Here is a 13585-nt window from a genome sequence, read left to right on the forward strand (position 1 = left end):
GGGGTCCATGGATCTCACCCCGGGGCTGTGGATCCGGCGTTATTCCCAGCTCTGATCTCTCCATAGGTCACCCATGGAGGGCACACAGCCAGACCCTTCCCTCTGCTCCGGAGCAGAGCTCCGGGCTCATGGGGACATTGCTGGGCAAGGGGAGGAAGAGGAGGCGTGGAGCCTGGTGCACTGAGGGATGCTCCCATAGGAGCATGGAATGGTTTGGGTTGACCTTAAAGCTCCTCCAGCTCCAACCCCTGCCACGGGCAGGGACCCCTTCCACTGGAGCAGCTTGCTCCAAGCCCCTGTGTCCAACCTGGCCTTGAGCACTGCCAGGGATGGGGCAGCCACGGCTTCTCTGGGCACCCTGTGCCAGCGCCTCAGCACCCTCACAGGGAAGAGCTTCTGCCTAAGAGCTCATCTCAGTCTCCCCTCGGGCAGGTTCAAGCCATTCCCCTTGGCCTGTCCCTACAGGCCCTTGTCCCAAGCCCCTCCCCAGGTTTCCTGCAGCCCCTTTAGGCACTTCAGCCTGGTGGCCATGGAGCTCGTTTACTTCACATCCAGAGGCTTGTAAACGCCTCTTACAGAAACAGAATGATTTAGTTTCACCCATTACAAGTGTGACAGAAATAACCCATCCTCTAAACACTCTGTGGAGAAAGATTCTCAAATATGGAATATTTTCCTTGTGCTCTTGTATCCTACTTCTTCAGGAATGGAAAACGGGCATGTTTACTTGCCTGCTTTTTTAATCCTTTAGTTCAAAACAATCCCAAAACCAGAGAAAATGCTTGGTTGCTGGTTCTAATACAGCGCTTTATGGAGTAGAGTATATACAAATAATGTTGATATAAATTCATGGGTAGATTAAAGGACTACTCACATTCCCCTTTATGCTCCTTCGGCTTTAGTATCAAAGGCAGCCTGGAGCTCAGAGGTGTCAAAATAATGGCTTTCTTGATGTATGTATCTGGTTTCCCCATCAAATCCTGTGGGAATAGAGCTTTTACCACCAAAAAAATCAAATCATTCTGGACTTTTACCCATAACAAACTTCTCGGAGTGACTTGGCTGCATTGGTTTTGCTTGTCGCTGCAGCGCAAAGGCTGCTATAAAGAGCTGGGTTTTATCCCTGTCCTGGGTTCAGCAGTAGCGGTCATTTTTCTCCTTCTTGGCAGCTGGTGCAGTGCTGTGTTTTTGACTTTCAGCCTAGGAACAGCTCTGATAACACCGATTGTTTTTAGTTGCTGCTCAGTAATGCTTGGTCTGACCAAGGACTTTCTGAGCCTCATGCTCTGCCAGGGAGGAAGGGAGGCCGGGAGGAAGCAGAGACAGGACACCTGACCCAAAGTAGCCAAAGAGGTATCCATACCACAGTACATCATGCCCAGGGAGGTAACTGGGAGCTACCCGGAGGGGCACGGGCTCTCTTCTGGGGGTTGGGCTCGTTTCAGCGGGTGGTATTGTATTCTCTTCCCTTGTTATTTCCCTTATCACTATTATCGTTGGTGGTAGCAGTAGTGATTTGTGTTCTACCTTAGTTACTGGGCTGTTCTTATTTCAACCCCTGGGGAGTTACATCCTCTCGATTCTCTTCCCCATCCCTCTGGGAGTGGGGAAGGGGGGGGAAGGAAAGAAAGAGAGAGAAAGGGGGGGGAGTGAGTGAACAAGCTGTGTGGCTGGGTTTAAACCACAACAGTTCTTTTTGGCGCCCAACGTGGGGCACGAGGGGTTGAGATTAACGACAGATCTGACTGGAGTGTGTCTAATCGTATTTGTGATAAGCGTTCATTGTTTTAGATTAATAGTCACTCGTCACAATGCTGATTTATTGGCTCCCAAAGTTGTTCCTCTTGATCTCACAGTCTCAGTATATCGTACCTTACTTAGAGCCGGTATTTGCTGTGGTAGTGTTTTTCAAATGTGGGGCATGGGCTAAGGTTCTTGTCTCATTGTACTTTATGGCAATGACTTGTAATACAATAGAATCACTGATCACGAAACTGATCTGGCTTATGTTCCCAGTGGGGTCGCCACCTTTATACTTTGGGAGGTATATAAAAAAAGTGCTTAACAATTACACATCTTTTTTCTCCTTCTCGGGTGGTCAACCTGTGCAGGAGACATTCTTTTACCCTCCCTGTCCCTGCGCTCATGAGACCAGGCGGAAGACTGCGGATCAGAAGGGAAAGATCCCTTTGGATGGAAGATCTGCAGTCTTCCTTTTCAGAAGGAGAAAAACTGACTGCTACTGCTAAACCCAGGACATTCTCAGCGGCTTCTTAACTCTCAGCTGCACGATGCACCTCTAACAGGTTGGTTTGCTAAGACCGGAGCAAGGAATCACAGCCTGTATCTTGTCTCTACTTCAGGGAATGGATAATGGCCAGGTTGTCCAAGGCAGCCGTGGGCTGGAAGGCGAATCTTCCCCCAGGGAGCTGTGCTGATGGGAACATTGATGTTTATTGTGCTTGTTGAGTAAACAGACCCTTGTTCTGCTCATGAACTGCTGCAGCTCATTGGTGCCGGTGCTGCTGCCAAGACTCTTGCTGTGCACCCAGGACCTATAGAGCCCTGCATCGTAAATGGCTGTTTGCCATCATTTTATTGCTCCTAATTGGAAAGTTGGCCCAGAACTCCCTTCAGAAGAGACCGTAGTGCCCTGTGGCTGTTTGCAGCAATTCCACTGCCCTTAGGAAAGGATTTGCCAGTTCTTTGCACACCAGCGATAAGGCTCAGCACCTTATTTTAGGCTATTATACTGAGCTATTCCTATTTCTGGTGTGGCCAGAGCTTCCTGGTTTGTGGAGTATGATAAATGAGATTGGTGTAGTTCTGCTGACAATGGAAAGACATTCCTATGAGGAAACACATTGTTTTAATTATAGGTCTGACAGCTACCTTCAGTGCCAGTCCCCCCATCCATAACACGCTCCGGGGAGATTAGCCGTGTTGCCAGGCGCTGGCTTGTGGCTCTCCTTCTATCTGAAGTAACAGACTGTGCTGCTAGTGCTAGGGAGTGTGGCCAGGTACCTGAAGCCTTTCATTTAGTAAGAATTAGCAGAAGCTGCCAGGAGACAGACAGCAATATATGGGCTGTGTTCCTCAATTCTTTTTCTCTTTGTAATGCATTTCATTAGAAACTCGCAAGAGCAATTCAATTAATAACGTGTCAGTGTCCAAAGGTGGTCGGAAACACCATGTCTTTGCCTGAAGATTGCTCCATCCATCCCAAGATGTCCTTGGCCATGGTCCTGGTTGCTCTTTTCCCCTCATTTGGATGAGATCCTGGTCTTGTGCCCAAACGTGAAGGTAGAAAAGGAGAAATCTGCACTTTTAGGAGAAGTCATGGATTAGTGTTCAGCCAAACAGCACTGCTGTGGCTCGATGTGCCAGGCAATCATGTGCACAAGCCAAGATGCTGCTGAGAGAGGGACCAGCCCCTGGCAGGGTAGGGACCATCAACTGGAAACACCCAATGGCAAGAGGCTCTCAAGCCACAGATTTCCCCTCCAGCATCTCCCACCTCTTTGCACTTGTCAGTGCCTTGGATTTGGATAAAGCAGCGCCGAGCACCTGGTGAGCAGCAGGGCAAGCAGTGAAGTTGGCATGCAGGGGTGTCAGTTTGGAGTGACTCAGCGTCTGATTTATCCCGTCCGTGCGATGCTCCTGTGGGAAAAGCTTATTAATCAGGCCAGCATTTCCACACCGCTCCGTGATTTAGGGTGCCCCGTGATGAAAGTTTTGATGGGACTGAAGTTATGTGCCTCGGTGGCTTCTGGAAAGGGCTGGCATGCTGAGGAGAGAGGCACTGAGGTGGCACCAAGAGGTCTGTCACCTTCCAGGACCCCAGGAAGGAAGAGCCCAGCAGGGCTGAGCACAGGTCAGGGTACACTGTGAAAATGGGGTTCTGCTGCAGTGTTCATAGGAGAGGGCTGGAGACAAATCATGCTTAGAGGAGGGGTCCCTCTGTCCAGCCCCCGGCACAGAGTGAGCTGCTGACCTCCGGCTGCCGGCGCATCCTGCTGCTGAGTATGGCTCAATCGCTAATTTGGGGCTCCCTGTTGATGCTGGCTCTGGCACAGCGGTGGTTTCTATGGCAACTCCAGAGGCGGATGCAGGGATGGCTTCAGCCGAGGTACTGTCAGTCCAGGTATCCCAGGATGTTCTTCCCAGAATGCTGGCAAAAGACCATGCAATGCACTGGGACAGACCTGGTGATTACTGCCCTTGGGTGGGCAGCAGAGGTGATGGGGCAACAACACTAAAACCATATTGTGGATGCTCTCCTCTGAATCGTTTCCAACTTTCCCCTCACATGGCACAGCCTGCCCCAGCAGTGTGCTGGATGTGCCACACCACTCTGGGATTCAGCCTCCCGTCCCTCTGGCCCTGCTACCCACCCGAGGATCACATCGGATGTCTTCTCCAAAAGGTCAGGCATCCACACTTGGTATTTACTCAGACCTGTGAGATCTTTCTAATGTTCTATCAGTGAAAGATCAAATCCCTCTCTGCGTGGAGCCAAAACCAACAAAGTTCAGGAGAGCGCTTGCAAACTGGGGGGCACCCGCCACTGGTCTCACTGTGCATGCCTAAATATCACCCACAGACACCACTGGAACAGAGCTTACCTTCCCTTCCTGATGCCAGAAGCAGGAGATGCAGCATTCAAGGCGAGCTGGACGCAGCTGGATCAGCTCTCCCTGTGTCCTTTGGGACAGGGCTGTGATGCTGGATGGGGTCCAGGAGCCCTGTCATCATTTAGCATCTCATCTTATTTCTCATCATCCTGGCAGCCCTCGCCATTCCATGCCGTCTCTTGCAGCCTTGCTCCCTCTGACAGAGCCTTTCTCCTGCTGTTGCCTTCACCCCCTGCTGCCCCTTCACCCGCAGGAGAGGCCAAGCAGGAGCAAGGCTGTATCGAGGCAGGACAGCCACTGCTCAGCTCTTGCTTTCCAAAAGGAGGGCTGTATCCCTGCATCACATTGCTCCACTCACCCTGGCAGTGGGGAAAAGAGCAAGAGCCGTCCCTGCTGCACAGCACAGGGTCCCTTTGGAGGATGCTTCCTGACAGACTGCAACATATCCCTGCCTGCAGCAGGATACCCAGGGATGACACAACTCCAGCAGGGTAAAACTCCACGTGTTTCATTTATTCGAGGTGCTACATCACCTCCTAGGCACTGAGCTACAGGGCACCTCTGTGCTACATGAGACATCGACTGGGTCTACGACGACACAGCACTTACTGCTACACACAGGGCACGGGCATGCCGCGGCACGGACAGGGCAGCGTGGCCAGCGACCGTCCTACCGCCGCTGCTCCCTATGTGCCACTGGCCACAGCCCTCCCACCAGGCAGGCTTTAACCCCAGGCTCCATTGCCACAGCGCTGCAGGAGCCCAGAGGTGATTCCATGGCACGGCGAGAAACCATGGCTGCTCCGGCGCCCAGCGCCATGAGACGGTGACACACCGGAGCCGGGTCACCCGCACGCACCGGTACTCACACACCCTGTCCCCGTCTTCAGGCACTTGGTGCTCGGCCAGGGCTGGTCCCTGGGGCCTGGCTCAGGGTGCCTCGCGCAGGCACAGAGCCTCGACGGCCCCGCTGGGGCCCTGAGCCACCCCGCCGATGACGAAGAGCAGGCTGGGCGCCGGGCAGCTGGAGCAGGAGCAGCGGCCTGTGGGCATGGGTGGCAGTGGCTCCCACTTCTTCTGCGAGGGGCTGAACCCTTCCACTGAGTCCAGTGGGCAGGACTGGTTCCCTGTGGGACACAGAACGGCATCAGCGCCCCACAGTCCTAACCCACACCCTTGGCTCTGCCTTTCATCCTTCACATGCCTTTGATGCCCCAGGCAGAGCCCTGAGCCCTGGGCTGTGTGGGCTCTGTGATCTCAAAGGCAATTAGCAGGAGCACAAGAGGATTAGCAGCATCTCCAAAGGGATTGCTGCTGGAAATGATGCTGTGCTGCTGGCTCTGCACGGGGGGATAAGGGAGGGCAGCTCCTGCTATGGCAGTGCTCAGAGCAACACCACACTGCAGGGATCCAGGCAGCACCACTTGTCTTCCCCATCACCTCCTGGATGTCCAGCTCTGGATGGGTCTGCAGCGTTCAGTGGGGATGCTGTGGCTGGCACCAGGCTCCCTCCTGCTGAATCTTGCTGCTGACTGACAGCACTAACCTTTCCCTAGGTCTCAGGAGAGGGATGCAGTGCTGCAGCCCTGTGCAGCGGGGCTGAGCTGGTATGGGCTGTGTGAGCATGGTGTGCTGCACACGAGCAGGGCCATAAGCTCAGTGCGGGCAAACTGTGTAGCAGCCCCCAGCACTGGGGGGCACAGGAGGGACACAATGCAGAGGGTGCTGCAGTACCCCCATGGTTTGCACAGCCAACCTGCCCATGAAGGTAAGCGATGTGCCACAAAGGACAGGGATGGGAACATGGCCACGCGCCTGTGCCTGGCATTACCGAGGCCACCCACAGCCACCACTCTTCCTCCCAGGCAGCCAGCCACGAAGTCGGCTCTCTTCTCCCTCATGCGGATACCACGGCTCGGCTTGCTCCATGCACCTGAGGGCGAGAGGGTGTGAGCATCACCCACCGGGCTCCTCTCTGCACACCGATGCCAGGACACCCCTGGGTCAGGGAGCACAGGGTACAGCTCTTTATGGATGCAGAGGCTGATGCTCGAATCCCCACTGAACCACATCCCTTGGGCATGGACACCCTTCACCAAGACGCAGGGAGGCAGCCAGGAGCACAGGGATTACCCCACCCAGCTCACCCTGCGCAGGATCAAACATCTCCACGGTGTTGACGAAGTGTGGACGGGAATAGAAGTTGTGTGGCCCCGGCTGCTGCAGCCCGCCCAGGCTGAAGACAACGCCGTCGGCCATGGCGCAGGCAGCAAAGGCACGGCGGCTCGGCACGCTGGGGTACCGCGTCCAGCTCCTCGTCTCCACGTCGAAGGCCTCGAAGGCAGTGACGGGCAGCTTGCCCTGCCGGCCCCCTGTGCACAGATGCTGCTGCCACTGCCCCGAGCTGGCACCATTGAGCAGGATGGGACCATTGGATGCAGTGCAGGGATGGGAGGGCAGCACGGAGCCACCCTGGGGTGCACCAGGTCACCCCCTGCTCCAGGGAGGCAGCGGAGGGACACGGGGGGCACCTACCCAGGACAAAGATCTTGTTGCCCTGCAGGAAGGCGGAGGCCCCGTAGCAGGGGGTGGGCATGGAGGGCAGGGGCTGCCAGTGGTCCTTCGCCGGCTCATAGACACGGACCAGTGCCTGGGGAGAGGTGTCTGCACCCATTCCCCCCAAGGCGTAGATGGTCCCATCTGCAAAAGAGGTGACAGTAAGGGGGGCGGGCTATAGGCAGCACCATGGGGCTGTGTGCCCCCCCATGCCCTCCAGTGCAGGCAGCACAGGTGCTGCTGAGCCCCATGGCTGGCTGCTGCTTTGGGGTGGCCAGGGAGCAGTGAGTATGGTCAGGCCTGAGCCCAGCAATGCCCTGACCCCACTGGGACCCTCCTGCTCCTCTCTGTGCCCCATCCATCAGACGCAGAGCAGAGCACAAGGCCATCGGCTCTAATTATTCTCGGCAGTACCATCTCCCTGGAGACACCATGGCAACACAGCCATGCTGCCAAATCCTGCTCCGCTCCCACCGCTGCCCCGCCGTCCCCTCTGCCCTGCCCACTCCGCTCACAGCATCCCCAGCCAGGGAGCAGACATGGGCACTGCATACGAACACCAACCCCAGCCTCCCGGGCTCTGCTCAGCAAAGTTTGGGCAGGATTCACAGTGTGTGCAATGCACAGAACACTGAGCCAGGCTGGAGCAGGGTGCTTGGCCTGCTCCCAGCCAGGGCCGCTGGGGCAGGCTCCTATGGCTGGAGATGCTCCACATCACCTCCTGCACCAGGGCTGACGAGGCAGGAGCATAACCCTGCCCCTAAGTGGCAAGTTCACTGCTGGGTGAAAGCTTCGTAGTGCATCCGAAGCAGCAGCAGGATCCAAATCCCACCCGAGCATCCCTGACACCTGCATCCCCACCTCTCCAGACAGCTGTATCCAAGCCCCATCCCTCACCTCTCTGCACAGCTGAGATGCCCATTGAGGGCTGCGCCAGCGCCGCCTTCTTCTCCCACTTGCCCTCATCCACGTGGTAGCCCTCAACAGAGGCGAGGGGGCTCTGCGCCGCGTCCACACCACCGACCACCAGGATCTGCTTGCCCAGGGCGAGGGCAGCAGCACCAGCCCTTGGCGTGGGCAGTGGCGGGAGCGTGGTCCAGCGCTGTGCGGGCAGGTCGAGCAGCTCGGCGGTGCCCAGGGCCCTGCCGCTGCCGCCGCAGCCGCCCAGCACGAAGAGCTGCCCGTCGCGGTGCGCGGCACTGCAGTACACGCGCTGGGTGGGCATGGAGGGGAACGTGGCCCACGCGAAGGCGCCCGCCGCCATGGGCCGGATCAGCCGTACCGGGGGTCCCCGGGCCCTGGCCTTACCGTGCCACCCATCCGGCCCGGCTCAGCCCTGGCCCGGCTCTGCCCACCCTGCTCCTGTGGGGAGAGCACCAGGGTCAGCACACAGGCACCCACGAATCTCCCGGCCCCGGTGAAACAGCACCTCCAGTGATGTGACAGATCCATGCTTCTTGGGGCTCCCCACTTGTCCCCTCTGGGCTCCTGCACCCTGGGGACCTCTGACTGTCCCCTTTGGGCTCCTGCTCCCTAGAGCTCCCTGCCTGCACCCACCAAGTCTCCCCTGAGATCCCTGCCTGCACCCAGCGAGTCTCCTGCTTCCCGAGGTTCCCTGCCTGCAACCACCAAGGCTCCCGCTCCCCACGGCTCCCCGAGGCTCCCTGCCTGCACTAACCAGGGCTCCCGTTCCCCGAGCCCCTGCTCTCTGAGGTTCCTGCATCCCGGTCTCCATCTCCCCGGTGCACAGTGCCCCAGTGCACAGCCTGCACGCACTGGGGCTCCTGCTCCCCGAGGTTCCCGCACCCTGGTCTCCATCTCGGCGCGGTTCCCGGTGCACAGCCTGCACCCACCGGGGCTCCCGCTCCCCGGGGCTCCCGGTGCATGGCCCTTATCCCCCAGTGCTCCGGCTCCGCGGGGCTCCGGCTGCACAGCTCGGATCCCCCGACCCTCCCGCTCCCGCTGCGCATCCCGCACCCACCGGACGGCTGCTGCCCGCGGCTCCCGCTGCACCCCCGCACGCCGGGAGCGGGGCAGGGACCGCGGCGCTCTCACCTCCCGCCCGCTCCGCTGCTCTCCCCGCCGCTCCGCTCCGCTCCTCGCCGCTCCGCGCCGCCGCCCGCGCCGCTCCCGCCCGCTGCCGGTGGAGGCGGTGCCGCGCCCGCCCCGGCCCTCCCCCGCCGCCGCCCGGCCCCCCCGGGGTGCTGCCGCTCTGCCGTGCCCATGAGGAGCCGCAGACACCCCGCGGCGCCTGCCGGTGCCACCCCAGCACCGGGCTCATGGAGTGGCCGTCCCCTCCTGGAAAGGACCCTCTGCCTGCCACCACCTCCGGGGATGGAGCATGAGCTTGGTCCCACTCTGAGCACGTCCTTACTGGGGTCTCTGTGGCATCAGGAAGGTCCCAAACCCTCTATGGTCACTTTTGTCCCTACTCGACTGAGCCCCGTGAATGAAGACACCAGGAAAGGCACTTCCCACCCACAAGCACAGGCACAGCCGAGGCCAGGCAGGAAACTCACACCAGTAACGAGCTAAAAAGGTTTGCTTTAAAAACAGGCAGAAGGGACAGGGCCTGGATGGCTCTGCTGGGGAGGACACCACAGCACTCGGGTGTGCTGATGGTAACACCACCCTGCACCAGGCACCGGCGCGGCAGTGGAAATAGAGGTGTGAATGCTGCATGGATGTCTGTGTTGCTCCCATGGTGGGATGGCCCTGCCAAGGAAAGGAGAGGCGTTTCCTCCAGGGATCCCATCACACAAACTCCCAGGATGCTCGTGCTCAGGCATGGAGGCTCCTGGTAGGAAGATGTAGGTACATCACGCATCGGAATGGGGAGAGCTCAAAGAGCCCAGCTCCGCACTTTGCCTATGCACAGCAGGAAGCAGGCGGTGTTCCAAGTCCAGAGCCCCTCGTCCCTGTGAGGAGGCATCACCGTCCATCCCACTGCTGGCTCGGGGTGTCCTCCTCCCTGCAGGCCAGGTAACGGTCGTAGTTCTCCTCGCACCTCCTCACACAGTTCAGGAAATAGTCCTGGTCAGCAATGGCTTGAAGCAGGTCGGTCTGCACCAGGCAAACATCGTACAGCTCCGAGGTGGGAACGCGCTGGGGGCTGTGGCTGCCCCGCTCCAAGAACACCTGCAACGGGAGAGAGCAGCTCACAGAGTCACCCGCACCCTCCATGGGCAGCAGTGCCCATGGGCCATGCTTCCCTATGGAACAGACCACACCATGCAGCTGGAAGAAAACAGCTCTTGTGGAGCAGCCGACCCCAGGAGAAGCTCTACCTGCAGCTCTTCCTTTGATCTCTTGCACTGGAATTCACCTTCTGATCTTTACCACGGCTCTCCCTAAGGCCACCTGACAATCTATTTCCTTCCAGTGCTGCTCTGTCACTGTCACTGACACAGGGACAGCCCTGAAGAGCTGGTGATGAGGAGGGGAAGCTGGTGTCCAACCTGCCAATCATGGCTGCAAAGGCTTTGGGTGTCACCCAGACCCAGCGAGGTCTGCTGCCACCACAGCTTCATCGTACCTGTCTGATCTGGTGCAAGGGGAGCCCTGTGCTGGCTGCATGGCTACTCTGAGACAAGCTGAGCAGCCCCACTGACCTGCTGTGCTGGCTGCAGATGGTGAAAGCAGGAACTCCTTGATCAGGGAATCAGCCTGAGGCTGGAATGCTGCAAGTGGAGCTGTGTGAGCCACGCTCAGCCACTGCAGACACGCTGCTGTGTACAGGGGCCTCAGACTTGCAGCAGAGCCACCCGCAGTAATTCCCTGGAAACAGGCACAGCACAGACCAAAGCCTGTTCCTGACAGGTCTGCTCCAGGCAGTGACAGCTCCTGCCACCAGCTACAGATCCATGAGCTGGGAGAGCTTTTGTGGAACCACGGAGTGACAGACTGGTTTGTGTTGGAAGAGACCTTAAAGCTCATCCAGCTCCAACCCCTGCCACGGGCAGGGACCCCTTCCACTACAGCAGCTTGCTCCAACCCCTGTGTCCAACCTGGCCTTGAGCACTGCCAGGGATGGGGCAGCCACAGCTTCTCTGGGCACCCTGTGCCAGCGCCTCAGCACCCTCCCAGGGAAGAGCTTCTGCCTAAGAGCTCAGCTCAGTCTCCCCTCGGGCAGGTTAAAGCCATTCCCATGTCCTGTCCCTACAGACCCTTGTCCAAAGCTTCTCTCCAGGTTTCCTGTAGCCCCTTTAGGCACTGGAGCTCCTCTAGGGTCTCCCCTTAAGGAGCCTTCTCTTCTCCAGGCTGAACAAGGCTGACTCTCCAGAATATCTGTTGGGCTCACCTCTCACATTTCTCACCTCTCCCTCCTGCCTGGCAAATCCTGCTGAGCATTCCCCCTTCCATTCCCCACCAGCACTGTCACCTTCCAGATGGAAACAGGGGTTCAGGCTCATCAGGACACCCCACAGCGCAGGCAGCAGGCACTGGAGGGACCTTCAGCCCTACCTGAGGATTAACAATGGTGTCGGCATCGTCCAGCCGGATGTTGTCATCGATGAAGATGTGGTGAACACTGGGATCATGGGGGTCAATCCACAGGGGTTTCCCACCCCGGGAGGAGAACTGATTTCTGGCCCACCTGAAGCAGCGAGCAGGACAAGGAGCAGTCAGGGAGGGAGAGGGGAACAGCTCTCTGGTAAAGGCAGGTCAGGTACAACAACAACAGAGACCATCCTGTCCCTCTGCCTGCTCCTGCTTCCTTGGAAAGGGACATTTTGCAGCAAGGTGACAAATGAGGGGGTGTTTGGAGAAAAACAGTAGGTAAACTAAGGCCTGAGGAAAGATTATTAGAGCCCCATCAGGCTGCCCACAGGCAAAGCGGGGAGCATGCAAGTGATAGGGCCCCCAACAGTGTAAGGACCTCAAAACTCAGAGCTACCCCAGAGCAGGAGAAGCTCTGAGAATCACAGGAGAGAAGAAACCTCAGTGCCCTGTTTCTCACCAGTCAAAGTGGTCTTGGAAGCCACCAATTCCCTCAAAGGAGCTGAAGTAGTTGTAAAGCTTTCTTGCATCCTCCCGGGTGGTCAGGCGCTCTGCTCCCCTTGTCAGCACCACCTCCCGCTTGCTGCAACGTATCTGCCCAGGGGTGAGGTCCACAGGGAGCTGCAGGACCACAGAGAGTGGGAGAGGAAAGGTTGCCAAAGCAGACAGGTTGGTTGGTGCATTGGAGGCTCCCCACCAGCACAGCATGGGAGGATGCTGCTGGGGACAAAACAACAGGAAGTGTGGAATCCCCCAACCAAAACTCGTCTCCCTTGGGATGTGAGGGAATGACCTTGCTGCACACTGCCCATGTTTCAATCTTTATTCCCTAAGAATACCCCAATGAACAACTGAGGCAGCTTCCAAATCTTGCTCCCAGCATTCCTGGTGGTGTGCTGCCAGGGGGAGAGCATGGCTGTGATCAGCTCCGCTGCAGCAGCCCCTCTCCAAGAGAAGGGATGCTCTATCCGACTTGGGATACCCAAAGAGGATCCCTTTCCCAGCAGGATCCATATACACACGTGCTTCCTACTGCTAACGGCTCCATCCCAAGAAGCCACTGTGTTCCCTCACTGGCGTTTTAAACAGCAAAGCCAGCCAAGTGTCAGCAGAGCATCCCAGCGCGGGGATCCGTGCCCTCGGGTACCACTCACCGCCACGTCCCGCAGCGCAGGGAACTGGGGGTGCTGCCCCTCCAGAGCACAGCTGACAGCGCGGAGGGCGCGGGGCAGGTCAGTGCCGAACGTCCTGAAGATGACAGCGAAGGCCCGCCCGTCCCGGTGCAGGGCGTCCAGCAGGCGGAGGAAGGCGGGGAGCAGGAGGTGGTAGCGCTTGCTGGGGTCCCCCTGCACCGAGAGCCCCTCGTGCGGCCGGCCCGGCCACTCCAGCAGCTGCAGGTGGCGGGCGTGGAGGCTGCGGAAGCGCCGGCCCGGGCCCCCCTCCGTGAACGCGGGGTCCCGGCCGTGGTGGCTGTAGTAGCTGAGGGCACCGGGGCACGGCGGGCGCAGGGACGGGCGCTCACTCACCCACTGCCACTCACCTGCAAGAGAAGGGGGGGCTCAGCCGCTGCTCGGTCCCCGGTCCTCACAAGCCCCGGTTCCCCGGTGCTCACCGGCGGCGCCGGCGCGGCCCCAGGTGACGGTGCTGAGGAAGCTGTTGAGGGCCGCCCGCGGGCCCTGCCCCGACACCGTGTCCGCCACCACCACCGTGTTGTTGAGATCCACGTGAAGCACCAGCCGCCGGCCAGATCCGCTGCTCATCTCCCCGGCACCGGCACCGGCACCGGCCACGCCGCCGTTACCTGGAAACGGCGCCACTTCCGCCCGCGCCCCTTCCTCCGGTCAGCGCCCCCTGCCGGCCCGGGAGGCCCCCGCCCGCCACCGGCGCCGTGACCG

The 13585-nt window shown here is 58.8% G+C and overlaps 2 protein-coding genes across 5 annotated transcripts; both read right to left on the bottom strand.

Annotated features, from left to right (window-relative positions):
- Positions 1 to 5126: 5126 nt before the first annotated feature.
- On the bottom strand, positions 5127 to 9282 carry KLHDC8B (kelch domain containing 8B). Of its 2 annotated transcripts, none has more exons than XM_065687655.1 (6): positions 9172 to 9282; positions 8088 to 8552; positions 7170 to 7334; positions 6782 to 7006; positions 6466 to 6567; positions 5127 to 5761 (listed from the first exon to the last, which is right to left on the bottom strand). In XM_065687655.1, exons 2-6 carry the CDS (start codon positions 8452 to 8454, stop codon positions 5565 to 5567), a joined length of 1056 nt encoding a protein of 351 aa, XP_065543727.1. In that variant the 5' UTR covers positions 8455 to 8552; positions 9172 to 9282; the 3' UTR covers positions 5127 to 5564. The 2 variants fall into 2 exon arrangements, with proteins under 2 accessions (XP_065543727.1, XP_065543728.1); XM_065687656.1 differs by having other exon boundaries at positions 9246 to 9273.
- Positions 9283 to 9714: 432 nt separating this feature from the next.
- LOC136018109 (uncharacterized) lies at positions 9715 to 13565 on the bottom strand. 3 transcript variants are annotated; one of them, XR_010614242.1, is made up of 7 exons: positions 13303 to 13565; positions 12845 to 13230; positions 12151 to 12311; positions 11655 to 11787; positions 11507 to 11571; positions 10478 to 10870; positions 10249 to 10328 (listed from the first exon to the last, which is right to left on the bottom strand). XR_010614242.1 is itself a non-coding variant. In XM_065687046.1 (6 exons), the coding sequence occupies exons 1-6, from the start codon at positions 13448 to 13450 to the stop codon at positions 10211 to 10213; spliced, it is 1011 nt and encodes a 336-aa protein (XP_065543118.1). In that variant the 5' UTR covers positions 13451 to 13563; the 3' UTR covers positions 10117 to 10210. The 3 variants fall into 3 exon arrangements, 2 of the variants coding, with proteins under 2 accessions (XP_065543117.1, XP_065543118.1); XM_065687046.1 differs by lacking the exon at positions 10478 to 10870 and having other exon boundaries at positions 10117 to 10328; positions 13303 to 13563; XM_065687045.1 differs by lacking the exons at positions 10478 to 10870; positions 11507 to 11571 and having other exon boundaries at positions 9715 to 10328; positions 13303 to 13557.
- Positions 13566 to 13585: the final 20 nt, after the last annotated feature.

The sequence above is a fragment of the Lathamus discolor genome, chromosome 7 (genome assembly GCF_037157495.1).
Source record: "Lathamus discolor isolate bLatDis1 chromosome 7, bLatDis1.hap1, whole genome shotgun sequence".
NCBI lineage: Eukaryota > Metazoa > Chordata > Aves > Psittaciformes > Psittacidae > Lathamus > Lathamus discolor.